Source organism: Trachemys scripta, chromosome 4 (assembly GCF_013100865.1).
Source record: "Trachemys scripta elegans isolate TJP31775 chromosome 4, CAS_Tse_1.0, whole genome shotgun sequence".
NCBI classification, from domain to species: domain Eukaryota; kingdom Metazoa; phylum Chordata; order Testudines; family Emydidae; genus Trachemys; species Trachemys scripta.
The window spans coordinates 56,927,011-56,943,355 of NC_048301.1; the positions used below are offsets into that span (position 1 = coordinate 56,927,011).

At 38.6% G+C, this 16,345-nt stretch overlaps 1 protein-coding gene across 1 annotated transcript in view; it reads left to right on the plus strand.

Annotated features, from left to right (window-relative positions):
* The window catches only part of RYR3 (ryanodine receptor 3), a 563,198-nt gene that overhangs the window by 186,818 nt on the left and 360,035 nt on the right, over positions 1-16,345 (plus strand). The window contains exons 17-22 of the mRNA XM_034768994.1: positions 1,209-1,344; positions 5,429-5,524; positions 6,961-7,079; positions 10,777-10,910; positions 12,528-12,769; positions 14,133-14,325. Coding sequence (XP_034624885.1) covers positions 1,209-1,344; positions 5,429-5,524; positions 6,961-7,079; positions 10,777-10,910; positions 12,528-12,769; positions 14,133-14,325 — 920 coding nt within the window. The remainder of the gene's footprint in view (positions 1-1,208; positions 1,345-5,428; positions 5,525-6,960; positions 7,080-10,776; positions 10,911-12,527; positions 12,770-14,132; positions 14,326-16,345) is intronic.

Here is a 16,345-nt window from a genome sequence, read left to right on the forward strand (position 1 = left end):
TATCAGTAGTCTTTCCTTTCCAGTGCGATGGATGTGCCCTCTCTCCCCTGCCATGGCAGCCCCCGAGCTGGGGCTGGGGAGGAGGGGGGGGTCTCTCCCTCTCTCCCCCACCACAGCAGCCCCTGAGCTAGGGCAAGGAAGGAGGGGGTTCTCTCCCGTGCCACAGCAGCCACAGAGCTGAGGCTGGGAAGGAGGGCCATCTCTCCCTGGCAGCTGAAGCCCTGGAGCTGGGGAAAGTTCCCTCTTTCTCTGGCACCCGCAGCCCTGCACATCCCAAATTCCCCCCACCCCCTCTTCTCACCCCACTGCCCCCTCCCATCCCCTATTGCCTCCCCAAGGCCACCACCTCACCTTACATGTGCGTCTTCTCCACAGTCCAGGCACCTAATTAGTGGAGCCCCGCCTGCGCGACTCCACTATTTAGATGGGTGGCCCTTCATTCTCTTGTATGTGGCCATCCAGGCACGCATCTTAGAGGGAATTATTCGCGGACCACCTGGATGGAGCTCACAGATCACTGGTGGTCCGCGGACCACAGTTTGAGAACCCCTGGTCTAGATGAACTCTTGAGGTCCCTTCCACTCCTACATAGCTGTGGTTCTATAGTATTTTTATGGATAGAAAAATCTATTTTAAGTAATATTTAGAGACGTTTAAAATACATTAGTTTAAAATACTATATCATCAGTACTATAATAACATCATTTACAAATGACTTAGAATATTTATTCAGGTATTTGGACATGTTTTTCTTGAGACAATTTTGTTGGCTTATCACAATTCCAGCCTTTTTCTAATCACCAAGTGTTTAATGGAGTTCAAATTCGTAAGTGGTATCAGTTTGTCTCATTGGAATTAGTTGTTTCCATTAATAAAAAAGGAAAGTTCTGCATCTAGAGCTGTTTCTATGAGTCGGATTCTATTCACAGAAAATATAAAGAAGGCCTTTGTAAGATTGTTGTGCTCTTTATACGCATTTAGATTAAACTCTCATGGGCAAACCAACAAAAAAAAGCTGAATTATCCTCAAAAGAGAGATTTACAGAAAAATGCATGTTCAAAAAACTCTAATTTCAAGCACAATAGTTCCCTATTTGTTTAAAACAATATTGGCTTTTAAGCATGTAGCTCAGAAAATGTGTTAAAATGTAAAAGAATATTTTTTTGGCATATGCAAATATTTTCCCCTATATTATGTCCTTTTTTAGGGAATGCTGGCACTAGTTTTGAACTGCATCGATCGCTTAAACGTCTACAACAGTGCAGCTCATTTTGCAGGAGTTGCAAGGGAGGAAAGTGGAACAGCATGGAAGGAAATTCTGAATCTCCTTTACAAATTGCTAGGTGAGTTCTCAAGCAGTCCATTGTATTATAAGAGCTTCTTTTTCCCATCCCTTGAAAAAAGACTTTTATATGGGACATAAAAAAATGAACATGCGTCAGTCTGCACTGCTTTGGATTGATATCAAGCAGAAACTACCATCAGCATGGAAGCATGTCCTCTTGAATGGTGGTTGAAACATGAAGGGACATATGAATTGTTAGAGCATTTGGCATGTAAATTTCTTGCTACGCCGGCTAGCTTGAAGAGAAAAGAGTACATAGGAAGCAAGCAGCACCCAACCAAGATACATACGTTTGCACCAACTGCCAAAGATCATGCAAATCTTGGATCAGACTACTCAGTCACATGGGACATTGCAAATCATCTACATTATTGGCTGAAATTCATCTTGCACAGATGAAAGGATGCCAGCACAATCCCTTTTATAAGAGTTTAACTAGTGGACAAGCTAATATTCTGGAGAGAGATCTGACTTGTTGGCAGATAGGGAAGGTTTAGTTCTGGAAGCATGGACAGACTCATGTTGCTGTGGTCTGTTTGCTAAAGGTTGATTTAAGCCATAAGGTTTGGAACCAGAAACACACTTCCTCAAAATGCAATGGTCTTTAGATCCTGAATATTGGTATAGGCCCATCTTTATCTTACAGATGAGAATATTCTCTCTCATTTTCCTGAAGAAAAAAAAAATTCACTCCTACTTGGACACCATAAACACATTTTATAAATAAACCACTCAAGCACTGCATTTCAAGTTTTTCTACTTTTCTAGGTGTGGTGTTTAGTTTTCTCTAGGGCTGTCAAGTGAATAAAAAATTGTGATTAATTGCACGATTAATCACGTTGTTAAACAATATATTGATTTCTATTACAACACAGACTACAAAGTTTACAGTGCTCACTTTATATTTATTTTTATTACAAATATTTGCACTGTAAAAACAAAAGAAATAGTATTTTTCAAAAAGAAGAACAGGAGTACTTGTGGCACCTTAGAGACTAACAAATTTATTAGAGCATAAGCTTTCGTGGACTACAGCCCACTTCTTCGGATGCATATAGAATGGAACATATAATGAGGAGATATATATACACACATATCTGACATCAGGAATCAAAATACTCAAAAACCAGTGGGAGAACACTTTAACCTGTCTGGTCATTTAGTGACAGACCTGCAGGTGGCTATATTACAACAGAAAAACTTCAAAAACAGACTCCAAAGAGAGACTGCAGAGCTAGAATTGATATGCAAACTAGACACAATCAACTCCGGTTTGAATAAGGACTGGGAATGGCTGAGCCATTACAAACGTTGACTCTATCTCCCCTTGTAAGTACTCTCACACTTCTTATCACACTGTCTGTACTCGGCTAGCTTGATTATCACTTCAAAAGTTTTTTTTCTCTTAATTAATTGGCCTCTCAGAGTTGGTAAGACAACTCCCACCTGTTTATGCTCTCTGTAGTGTGTATATATATCTCCTCATTATATGTTCCATTCTATATGCATCCGAAGAAGTGGGCTGTAGTCCACGAAAGCTTATGCTCTAATAAATTTGTTAGTCTCTAAGGTGCCACAAGTACTCCTGTTCTTCTTTTTGCGGATACAGACTAACACGGCTGTTACTCTGAAACTTAGTATTTTTCAATTCAACTAATACAGGTATTGTAGTGCAATCTCTATCATGAAAGTTGAACTTATGTAGAATTATGTACAAAAAATAACTGTAATCAAAAATAAAACAATGTAAAATTTTCGCGCCTACAAGTTCACTCAGTCCTACTTCAGCCCATTGCTCAGACAAACAAGTTTGGTTACAATTTGCAGGAGATAATGCTGCCAACTTCTTGTTTACAATGTCTGCTCAAGCAAAGACGACTGCACTGGCTGGGCTATCTGAGTAGGTTGGAAGACGGATGCATACCCAAGGACATACTATACAGGGTGCTATCAGAGGGAACAAGAATAACAGGATGTCCCAAACTTTGCTATAAAGACACATGCAAGCGAAATACAAAGGCATTTTAGAAGAAGGACTTGTCGTATAGTGTACTTTTAGATACATTTTTATTTCATTTTTACAAAGAAAGCTAGCTCTGGTGCAGAATGATGAGTAAGCTTGTGCCAAAGATTTAGAGCACAGGAAAACAAAGGACAGATGGAGTTTGGGGGAAGAGAAAATTCATGCTGGAGTGGAAGTGTATGCATCCCAATGAAGTCAATGGCAAACTTCCTATTGACTTTAGTAGGGTAAGGATTTTCATACCTTTCATTCAGCCATAATATCACAAATTAGAAAAGAAAGTAAGAAGAAAGCAGAGAAGAAAAGAGCAATCCCAAAATCTTTCTTCTTTGTAGTTCTGTAGGACTGCTGTACATCTGCCCCTACCCCCGATATCTAGTATGAAATTTTCTTTCTTAAAAACAGAATACTTGCAGTCTTCATCTGTTCTATTGTAATAAGTAACAAAAATATATATCAATTATCCACCTTATAATAAAAATCTTTGATAATTGGCTTCAGTGGGCCAATAATTAGTATGGCTATTTTTATCTTTGCTTGATGGTGTGTTTGCAGATTAGTGAGCTGTTCTGTGAGGGGGGAAAATTAAGAGTTAGTTAATTTCAGTTACATTCAGAAAACAATGCATGTTCTGTGCTGCTGAACAATAATTATCCATTCCATAGCACCTTTTGCTCAGGAGGTGGAGCTAAAGGCCACTTATTTCACCTGGACTTGATTCTGTCCTGCAGTTGCATGGTCTTTTCTCTCCTGGAGATATTTGGGGACAACTTTAGAAGTGTACAGGCCCCTTGATCATGTGCTGTATATAATAGCTGAATTTAAGGAGGGTGGTAGTTTGTATAACTAATAATGGAGTAGACCACGGTGGGCAGATTTCCACCTTCCCAAGTGGAAGGATAGGTGAAATGCCTCCATGATATTTTACATGCCCTCCCATCTGGACCCTACAGGGGCTTCTCCATAAGCAGGGCCGGCTCCAGGCACCAGCTGAGCAAGCAGGTGCTTGGGGCGGCATGTCGGGCTCTTCAGTGGCAATTCGGCGGAGGGTACCTGTCCCTCTTGGAGGGAAGGACTTGCCGCCGAAGAAGAAAGCGGCACGGTGGAGCTGTCGCCGATCGCGGGTTTTTGTGTTTTTTTTCCCCCGACTCTTGGGGCGGCAAAAACCCTGGAGCCGGCCCTGTCCACAAGTATGGGGTCTGTACTGGGAGCAGAGGGAAACCAGGTGGGTTGTGAGGAGGACTGAGTAGGCTTGGTGTGGGCCTAAGGAGGGGTATGCACAGTGTCTAATGTTTGGCCCCAGATAGATTCTCTGGAGAAGATTGTACAGGCCAGGCATAGTCTCTTTTCCATGGGTCCCATTATACAATGGGATTATGGAAGGGGGTTATAGAAGGGTTGAGATAAAGATACTTCAGTTGATGGACTAATGGTGTGTTCGGATATAGCAAATACTGTTTTCTAAGTACCACTATTACCAGAGTTCTGCTTTATCAAATGGACCACTAACAAACCTCAACTAATGCACAACATTAAGAGTCTGAGATAAATTGTTTTAAGAGTGTATTAATCATTTAAAAGATGTCATGTTTCAAACATTTCAGTTGGATATGTACATTCCCTAACAAAATGGGAGAAGGATGGGAGGAAAAGGTTCTTTATGAATAAAAAGTAGTACAGTCAATTAATATTTTCATGGCTGCCTGCTAGTGTCAGCTGTGATGGCTTATTCTACTAGACTGACATCATCAAATTAATTTCACATAGGCTACTAAGCAGCTATCAAATGGTAACAACGTTTCCTACTGACCTGGGTGGAATTTGGATTAGTAAACTAGATTTCATTACCAGTTTCCTGAGCCAAGTGATTCAAACCAAATCTAGATGGTTATCTTACTAATAAAAAATTAAAATATATTTGGTTCATAGGACAAAGGAAGGAGAATTGTGATTTTCTTTTGGTTTATCCTAGAGATTATATTAAAATATTTGTATTCAGCACTGGTTGTTAACACTAATGATAGTTGAACCCTTATATTATCAAACCTTTTTTTTCCAGCTGCCCTCATTCGTGGTAACAGAAATAACTGCACCCAGTTTTCCAATAACCTTGACTGGCTAATCAGTAAATTGGATAGACTAGAATCTTCCTCAGGTAAGACTCATTTTATAAAAATAAGGTTTTGCCATTAATAATTCTATTACATTTCGTAAAAAGGAAAAGTTTTGCTTGAAAAAAAATAGTAAGCATCAGAAAACAGCTTTTCTTGCATGAAAATAAAATTAAAGCCCACCTTTCAAATTAACAAACTGTTCTTTCTTAAGGCTAGGTCCACACTACCCACCTGATTCGGCAGGTAGAGATCGATCTTCTGGGATCAATTTATCACGTCTCATCTGGACGCGATAAATTGATCCCAGAAGCACTCCCCCGTCGACTGCGGAACTCCTGCTCACCGAGAGGAGGAAGCGCTGTCGATGGGGGAGCTTGCCTGCGCCGCGTGGACTCGCAGTAAGTAAACTTAGTTCGATCTAGGAAACGTCAACTTCAGCTACGCTATTCTCGTAGCTGAAGTTGCGTTTCCTAGATTGATGCCCCGCCCCAGTGTGGACCAAGCCTAAGTAAATCTCTCAGATTAATACTCTGTTCCTTTTTTAGCCTATCATTTTCATTCTCCTTGCCAGGGGATGTTGTGAAGGCCAAGACTAAATAACAGGGTTCAAAAAAGAACTGGATAAGTTCATGGAAGAAAGGTCCATCAATGGTTATTAGCCAGGATGGACAGGGATGTGTCCCTAGCCTCTGTCTGACAGAAGCTAGGAATGGGTGATGGGATGGATCACTGATGACTACCTGTTCTGATCATTCCCTCTGGGGCACCTGGGATTGGCCACTGTTGAAAGACAGGATTCTGGGCTAAATGGACCTTTGGTCTGACCCAGTATGGCTGTGCTTATGTTCCAGCCCTCCTCCGCTTTTTCATTCGAATTTTCTTTTTCTTAATTTTCCTAGTAGCATCACAGTCAGAGAACCCTGAAATTAATTAATTAGGCCTGGTACAATCGTATGATTCATAGTAGTGCACAGTGGTTCTATTCCACAGCTAGCAAAATAATTGCAAATAGCCTAGGTGCTGTTTGTGGCTCAGTCCCAGCAAATAACACCAAGAAAATTGTATACATAAAAACCAGTTTTAAAAAAGTTTACAATAAAATACAGTCTGTTAGGAAGACTATTTACTTCAGTGACTAGCTGAAGCAAATTTTGTTTTTTCTGTGTGTTTTTACCAAGATTTATGTCAAGAAAATCATAAATTATAGTTTCAAGGTGCATTTTAACTTCCTGTCATAGACAGAATTTTTTTTTTAACCAGAGAATTAAATTCAAAAGTAAATCATATCCTATCTTCAGCAGGCTTTAAGGGCCAGCTGAGTTCATTCTTTTTAGTCTGGAAATATTGAATAGACTGAGTAAGAGAAGATATGATTACTTTTCCCTTAGGATGTTCTTTTTTCTTTCCCACGTTCTTAAATTGTATCCAGTTCTTCAGATTGTTTAATGTCTAAATGATTTTTGTGGCATTCATATAGGTATTTTGGAAGTATTACATTGCATCTTGATTGAAAGTCCAGAGGCTTTAAATTTGATAGCAGAGGAACATATCAAGTCTATTATTTCATTGCTGGATAAGCACGGACGCAATCACAAGGTATGATTTGAGAAATGTAAGACATATTCGTAATAGCAAGAGTAAGTTACAGAAAAAAGTGAACGCGTCTCTATAATGCCACCTATGTGAAACATAGTGTCCTTAAATATATTTTAAAAACCCATAGTGACGAATACCTATTAAATTGCTTTGCAAAGAACAAAATGAAATATGTGAGCTCTATAATTGCTTTTCTGTGTAAAATAAATCGGTGTGTATAGGAGACTGGGTCTTCAAAACATCCTTTCTATGCACAACCAGCACATTTGTGTCTGTTATAAATATTGATAGGCAACCAAATAATGTGTCAGAATAAGTAAAAAGCTACATGTAAATGTAATCTAGGACCTTGAGACTGTAAATTACTCCATATGGGTTCATGAGTCCACCTGCATGGAGTAACTTGCAGCCTTGGGGTCCAAGTTCACGGCTGAAGGACTTGCTCTACTGTTTTCATGCATCTAACAAGACAGAGCTCAATCCTACAAGCCCTTACTCAGATAAGAAGTTCCATTGTCTTTTTCATGTGAGCAAGGATTGGGCTCTGAGACTTTTGTAATTTAATTTTTACCATGACCAGGGATCACATGATACAGAAGGCCATAATCTAATCTCATTTTCACTAGTGTAAATCCATAGAATTCAATAAATTATTCTGGATTTACATGGGCAAAGTCCTCCCAGAATGAGGAATGATATATTATCATTTATACATTCAAATATACAAAAGCAGAAATAAGAATATTAAGATAATATATTTTAAGAAAAGTTTCTTCCAAGTACATAACTAATTTATCCTGAAAAAGTAAATGAATATTTCATAAAAGCTCCTTTTAAAAAATATACACATCATTTAAAATCTAAATCTGTCACCTAAAATCTAACTTTTTAAAAATGTATTGAATTGGTCTTGCAGATTAATACTATACCATGGATTGTAAACAAAGTGTTTAGTCAGGTACCACAGAGATCTTCGGTAGATCAGGTTTTATTTAATATCTTAATTATCTACAACAGAGAGTGTACATCATGTTAATGAAATTAACAGATAATGCTAAATTGGGAAGAGTTTTGAGCACCAGTAAAGACAGAGAAATAACCTAGAGATATTAGAAATAGGAGCAGAACACAACAAAATTCAAGTTGGAAAATCTATATTTGAAGGGAAAATTTTGAAACACAGATATGAAGTAGGCGAGAGAAAGCAGGAAAGCAATAATACTCAAGAAATTATTGAAGAAATAGTGGGAAGCAAAGTAGATAAGGGTATGAAATGTACTGTGGCAGCAAAAAAGGCCAACACAATTTGTAGCTGTATCAAGAATGGCATCACATTACACAACAGAGAATAATTCTCTGGTATGACTGCAGTTGGAATATTACATTCAGTTCTGGGAACTTTAATATCTGGATGATGTTATCAAGTTGGAGGATGATTAGAGAAGAGGAACCACAATGTTTAGTGGGCTGGAACTTTTTACCGAGAAAGATTGTAAGAATTAAATATGGCATAGCTTTCTACAATATGGTATATATTCTAAAAATATCAGAAGGTTATAAACTCCATTTAGGAAATGTTTAGACCAATACAAGGTGACGTAACTGGAAGTATGCGATTAAAATTAAGAAAAGGAAAAATTTTGCTGACTATCAGGAATTACTTCCTGTCAGCAAGATCTGTAATGTTGTGAAATGGTCTCTTAAGAGACCCCTTCAGTTAAATGTAGACTGCATAATGAGTATTAAAAATACAAAAGGGAACAATTCTGTATTGGCAGGAAAAGGGACTAGATGGTCTTTCCATCTATAATAACTAGATTCTGCATCATAGGCTGATTAAACTTTTTTGTTTGTTTGTTTGTTTGTTTGTTATTCTGGGAACAATGTTTCATTTGCCTGCTCCATTTGAAACTCTGTTTTGTAGTAAGGAATATCAAACAAGGAATCTCATTAACCCAATTGTATCCAAACATGAGGTTTTTAAAATGTTCTTTGTGTTTGTCTGGAGTAATATTGCTATTCAGGGATGAGTTCTGACAAGCAGTCAGAGAATTATGCAGCATGGATTGATTTAAATCGAAGTGAAATCAATGGGTGTTAGGTTCCTAATTTGCAGATGCACTTTTGAAAATCCCTCTAGCATCTCTCTGTATCTTTAGGTACCTAAACACTTGCCAAAATCTGGCCCTGTGTCCTTTGAAATTTTCAGATTGTAGATTTCTGTCTACACCTGGTTTTCCTCTTCACTGATTGGAAAAAGAAAACAAGCTGTCCTGTTTTTTCAACTCCCAATCCATTTCTCAACTTTCCCAAATTAAGAAAATGTTTTCTCTGTACCTGCAAGCTAAACTGAAACCAAAGTAATTAAGCCAAAAGCTTTACTACACAACAGAAACACAAAGTACTTACATTTGAAAAAATGTAAAATAAACAAATTCATCCATTGTAAAGACTGAAAATAAATAGAGATACTTAATGCATGACATCGAGACATATTTACAAAGCTTGAGTTGACCTCAGAAGCTTCCCCCCTTCTGTATACAATTAAAAGAGAAGCACCCTTTAACTCATTAAAATTTGAGGAGGTCTTTTTGATGCACCATATTTTTGCTTTTATTTTGAATGATTTTAATAGATTATAATAAATGTAGAACTTAACATAGGTTATCATAATTTTAAATTGACTTTTAAACAGGTTTATTTTTTTAAAAGAAAAATGTATTAATTAAAAAATCTGATGTAAATTTTGTAAAAATTATTTTTTCTTTTAAATCATTGGTTTTTTTAATCTACCCTGGAACTCTGGTCATCAATTGCATGAACAGGGTGTAAGCAGTATACACATCCTGTAAATATTTAGTATCTCAGTCTCATTTAGAGTATGAGTACCCTGCAAAAAATGTGTGTTCGTAAATTGTGTTAGCTAACCCTCGTTACGTAACCTGAATTAAAATAGCAGTGAAGACACAACAGCTCAGCTTTTAACTTGGGTTAACAGCTCAAGTCAACCCTAGGCTGCCATGTAGCAGAGTTAAAAGGAGAGTTGGTGTGTCTTCACTACTATTTTAATCCAAGTTAAGAACATGCCTTTTTTGCAGTGTAGACATATTCATACATTAAGGGCCCTTTACACTTCTCTGGCAGGGTAAAGGGAACTTAAAGTGAATGTAAACATCAGTGGCCAGGTAGAATAAATGTAAAGATGGACTCCTTTGTCTTATGTTTTGAGACTAATTCTGAATTAGAGAAATAAGCAGTGTCAGCCAATAGTCAGGAAGAAAAGCAATTCTGATAAAGAGAGACCCTTAACTATCCCCCCCCTTACACCTACACTATTCCATTCCCCTACTCCCCTGAACCTCAAAATCTTTTGCTCAAAACTCTAACTGAACCTAAACTAAGTACCACAGATCTTACCGGAAGACCTGTTCTTGTGAGATTCATGTCATATTCCATCTTTGCAGACCTAAAGTGTTTTATAAAATTGTATGGGTGCTTGTTTTTACTTATTTAATGTCAACTGCCACTATTACAAGCTATGTCCAGTTCATGTTTAACCAAAAATGTTAGAAAAATCACCAACGTTTTCATCTTATATTTCTCCTGTCTCCTGCATATTTTGAAAGGAAATTAAATTGAGATCAGGATTGTATTGTAAACAGTTACATTTACTTGACTGTACCCTGATCTGTTTTAGGTTCTTGATGTGCTTTGCTCTCTGTGTCTCTGTAATGGAGTTGCAGTGCGTGCCAATCAGAACTATATATGCGACAATCTACTCCCCCGAAGAGATTTGCTCTTGCAAACCCGCTTGATTAATGATGTGACAAGGTATAGTGCAGTGTTTATTTTGTTGCTATATTTGCAAATGAACAGAGCATTAGTATTTAGTATTACTTTAAATTAAGAAAATACTCTGTTTTATTTTGGTGACGGAAAATTGTTTCAGTCTTTATTAGCAAACACTGAAAGACATACTCTTTAGGAAACTTTTAGATGTTAACTGTTTTTAAAAGTTTCATGTTACTAACAATATAGGAAATGTTCTGGAAACTGTTTTGGAAGAGAAACTACTTGTTGAATTCCCACTTGAAAGGAATGAAAAATGGATTATTTATAGAATACCATTAGTACACAAAATACAATGCTGTATTGTAACAAGGTTGCTGCAGGGCCCTCTTGGCTCCTGGGTTCAGTAACCACTGGTGCAGTTTATTTACAGGTCATGCTCCTACCACCTTTTCACCATACAGGTAGCCCTTTACCGTCTGGAGTGAGGGGAGAGCTACCGCCCTGCTTCCTCTCCCTTCCTTTTTCCTTTCTTTCTGCTCCCCAGTGGCTTCCTTCCCCTGAGGCTTTTATACAACCCCAGGCTAATTAGGCCACAGCTGTCTCTGCTTCCCCAATTAGGGGCAGGTGGTCTAACAGGCTCCAATTCGCCTCCCTTAATTGGAGCTGGAGTGACAGAGGGCTGGCTCAGCAGTTCCTGCTCAGTACCCTGTCACCTGTATGCTCACTGGTGAAGTTTGCAAACAAATGTCAGGTCCCTTAGGGAGAAAGGATCAAGGCAAAAAATAAGTCCAATACAATTATAGTATAATACAGTACAAAAAATGTGTATTACATAAAAGTAATCAATGTTCTTTTTCATTCTCCATGCACACTAGCTAATAGTGTACTATTTTCAAATTAGGAAATTATATTAAAAAGTTGATAGTTAATGATTATATATATTATTGAATAAAATTTGTACCTCTAATCTGAGTATACTTATGATATTTGGCCTAAATTTCTGAGATTTTGGAGTCAGCACTTGAGGGTTTCATATCCAGGTCTCCCCACTGTTTTGGCACTTCTAGCCGACATCATCTCAGTAATGTTATTCAGAGGAGTCCCGTTCCAGTTCTCTATGGAGTGGACACCAATGTGCATGATGAGTGAGAACATCACTCTTCCATGAGAGAGAGTGAAACTAACTTTTTAGGCTGGTCCAAAGCAGGGCACTCCTGGATCAGCCTAAGAATAAACAGTATGTAAACATATTGCAAAATAATTTCTGTTTTATCAAGGATTTTATTTCTTCATGTCTCAACCCCCATCTTTTGGTGTCAGGAAAATAGAAACAATATTTTTTTTCTTTTTATAGGATATGTTTTTCCTCCATGCATAGCACCCTGGATTTATTTGTTGTTCAGTTCAGCTAAGAATTTGGCACAACTTTTCTCTATCTTTTATTTATTAGTAGTAGTATTTATTATTTATTATGCAGACATAGAAAGTCATAAAGCAGATAGAATCAGTCTGGACAGAAGTTTTCATGATGGGTCTCCACATCTGAACTCAGGTGTCATATTTGCACAGTGTAGTGTAGTGTCATATTCCAGTATTGCAACAAGCCAGGAATACATAGTATAAAATGTACAATCTAATGTATCTCTTCTATTCTAGCATGAGGCCAAACATATTTTTGGGGGTTGCTGAGGGCTCTGCACAGTATAAGAAATGGTACTTTGAACTAATAATCGATCAGGTAGACGCATTTTTGACGGCAGAACCCACTCATCTACGGGTTGGCTGGGCCTCTACATCAGGTTATGCTCCTTATCCTGGAGGTGGAGAAGGATGGGGCGGCAATGGTGTTGGTGATGACCTCTACTCCTATGGTTTTGATGGCCTACATTTGTGGTCTGGTAAGTACTCTTTAGGCATATTTTTCAATTATTCTTACCAATAACCTTCAAAAAATTAGTATTCAGGAATAATATATCCCTAAATATTACTCCCAGGGCATCATTACTCCATTGCATGCTATTTTGCCATGAGCCAGATTCCACTCTCCAATGCTCAGGTTGGATTATTCTGGAATTCTACCTCTATAAATGGAATCAAATTCCTAGGCCATTGTTTTTATCAATTTGTCATCATCTAACCTAGTCTGTTTTCCATCTGCACGGGGACATGTAGTGCACTGGATCCATGCATGGAACTCCCATTGACATCAATGGAAGTTCTACATGCAGATCTACAGCAATATAGGGCCCTTAGTGTGCCTGAGAGTAGCAGATTATTGAATTATATCGTGTGTGGGATAGCAAAGAACACAAATTAATAACATTCAAGATCGGTGAATGTTACCTTACTGTGTAATACAGTATTTCATTATGATGCAACATGATGGAATTTCTGTTTTATTCAGGTAGGGTTTTTCAGCACAATTTTCTAGGTTATAAAAAAAGCAATGTTAAAAGAACTATATTCAGTTTGCAAAGTCAAGCACTCAAAAGTTAGAAAATGCCAGAATATAGGCCTGTACAACCTTAATTGGCCCACTTGTATATCACAATGTACACAAAGTCTTTAATGGCATGATCACACATTTCATTTTCACAGGACTCCTGCCTCATCCAGTATACAGGATGGACCCTGCTCCCTTAATGAGCATCTATAAAATCTTTTGTGTTCTCCTTGTTCAATGTGTGGGTCATGCCTTATTTATTGCACACTATTTGGAAGTATGAGAGTTTATATCCCCTCTCATTTTATTTAGTCCTCTAACTGGATGCTCTCATTATCCCTATAAATATCGAATCCTGTCCATGAATGAAGTTAATTCTAATGCATTGGGCACTCTGATATTTCATGAATAACTGAAATAAGACATAAGTACTTGGGCAAATGATCTGCCAATCACTATTAGCTTTATATAGGCAAAGGCTCTTGCGTTAGGTCATAGTATGAGCACACATTGCCTGAGCTGAGCATATTCTTTTTGCTAACTGCTTCAGAGGTCTCAAGTGATTTGCTCAGTTCACGCACTGTTCTGCCACTTATCAGTCTGGAGAATGTAGCTCATTGTCTGACTCTTAAAGCAAAAACCGTCACAAAGCAGATGAAGACAAGGTTATGTCTTCATGTTTGAAAGAAAATAAATTATTTGAAATAGCTTGTGAGGCTGTCAAAATTGTTGTGTTGGTATAGTTGCTATTCTGTTGCTAACATCTTAAATACAGGAAATTGTTCAAAGCCTTTCTCCCCTAACTCCTTTCTCATCAGGTCGAGTACCCCGAGCTGTAGCATCTGTCAATCAGCATTTGTTGGCATCCGATGACGTAGTTAGCTGCTGCTTGGATTTAGGGGTGCCCAGTATTTCATTCCGCATTAATGGACAACCTGTACAGGGAATGTTTGAGAACTTCAATGTCGATGGACTTTTCTTTCCTGTGGTGAGCTTCTCTGCAGGTGTCAAGTAAGTGCTTGATCTCTTCCGATTAATATTTTGGTCTTTTTGCCATGCTGTCATGCTGAGTATTGTTTAACATACATGATTTCTTTTATTTTATTTCTTCGATACTCTACTACTATGTCAGGAAAAAAAATACATCCATTTGTTTAGAGACTACTTGGTTTGGAGTTGGAACATGGAACTTTTGATCTCTTGGTGATTGATTTGAATCTGTCTCAGGGCTGACAATGACTGAAATCATTATCATTTGATGGCTTTTTGGTGACTTAGTGGAAGTTAGTATGGTCTCAGTCCAGGTATCCACTTCAGAAACACAGCACCACAATTGTATTAACTGAAACCTTTGTTGGCAATCTCAAAAAGAGGTAAAAAAATAAATTATCATGAAGACTAAACTCCCTTCTCACACTAAAGAACTTGAAGAACAATAGTGAGGCAGTATGGGAAACCTTATATACTCTACTGCCCAGTCTCCACGTGTTTTATAGAAAAATGAAGACTTTTGACTTCAGAACTGTCTGTCTGGCACCTTTCACCACACCTAAACTCAGTTCCAAAAATATTTTTCAAGTGTGATTCTACTCTCAAAAGTCACTGGGTAAAAATAGTACCCTCTTTCTTAAGAGAGCTGATTAAACTATTAAGTCTGTTTACTTCAGTGACTAAAATAAGTTATTAATATTAGCATTGTTAACATTACAAAGACAGCATAGTAGACAGTAAGGTGGATTCTATTCTGGCTTTTCAATGATCATCATAATTATTACCTAAAATTTCCAATCAGTTACACCTGTGCTGAACTGTTAGGCACAGGAAGCTCTGGGGGCCTAATTTATGCTTTATTACTGTTTTGATTTGCAAGTAGGAAAGAATGAAACCTGACTTTCAGAAACCAGGATCATTCTGCAAGTAAGGAAATCATTGAGAGGATGTGATGGTGTGTAAAAGCTCTATGCTGAGCTAAAATGAGAAGGGATTAATGGCTTGGCCTGCAGTTCTGCAACACATGCAAGAAGTATTAAGCCTAGAGGGAATAATCAGGAAAGGAACCAGCAGCGAAGGAAAAGAACAAGGTGTAGAGGTTATGGCCACCTCCTGTTCTTTTTGCGGATACAGACTAACACGGCTGCTACTCTGAAATTTGCAGAGGGGGAATCTCTCTGTAGGTCTGGAATGAATTGAGTCACACAGTTGTGACCTACATCCCACCCAGAATAGAAAGGAAGAGCATTGGGGCTTACATTAGGGAAGAAAAGCTCAGCTACAGATGATTCATCCATTTAGCAATTAGGAAAAGTGGCTAGGTTTTCCTGATATAAAGGAAGTCTGAGGACTAGCTGTATGTGGGCTTTTCCCAAGGAGTTGATTTCACAAATGTTATGAAAATCTAGTCAATGGGAGAACTCCCAGGCCTCTCCAAACAGAATAGTCAGAGGGCCTGGAAAGAAACGAGGAGTAGGAGTGGGTTTTACTCTCCCTCTGGAACCGACATTACTCTCTACCCAACTTAGAGTGTAGATGGACAAGAGCTGGCTGAACATTTTCAGAAGGAACAGTTTTCCACTGGAAAATGCTGATTCAATAGAATTGACCCATTCTGTGGGAACAGTCAGGAGGAGCACACTCCATCAGCCCCTCTGATTGGCTTTCCTCTGCAGCCACTTTAGGCTGTCTGGAGGACGTCTTTCTCCTTTACTCTGGGGAAGGGTGATGCAGGGCCATGAGACCTCCATCAGTGGGCCTCTGGACCTAGTCCACCCTGCCACATGCTTCCCCCTTCAGACAGGCTTGTAGCAGTGGTTCTTGCCCCCAACAGTCAAGGGGCACTCTGGGCTGCCTCTGGCTCTCTTCAGCCTCTGGCTCTTGGGCTACCTCTGCCTCTGGAGCTAGCCCTCTTTGGCCTTGGTGTCTGGCTCTAGTTCTGCCCAATAAATACTTAAAAACTTGCCCGTTTTCCGTGGCTGCCTCTGGCTCTAGCTCCCTTCAGCCTCTGCCTCTAGCTTCGTCTTACTGCTTTCTGTCT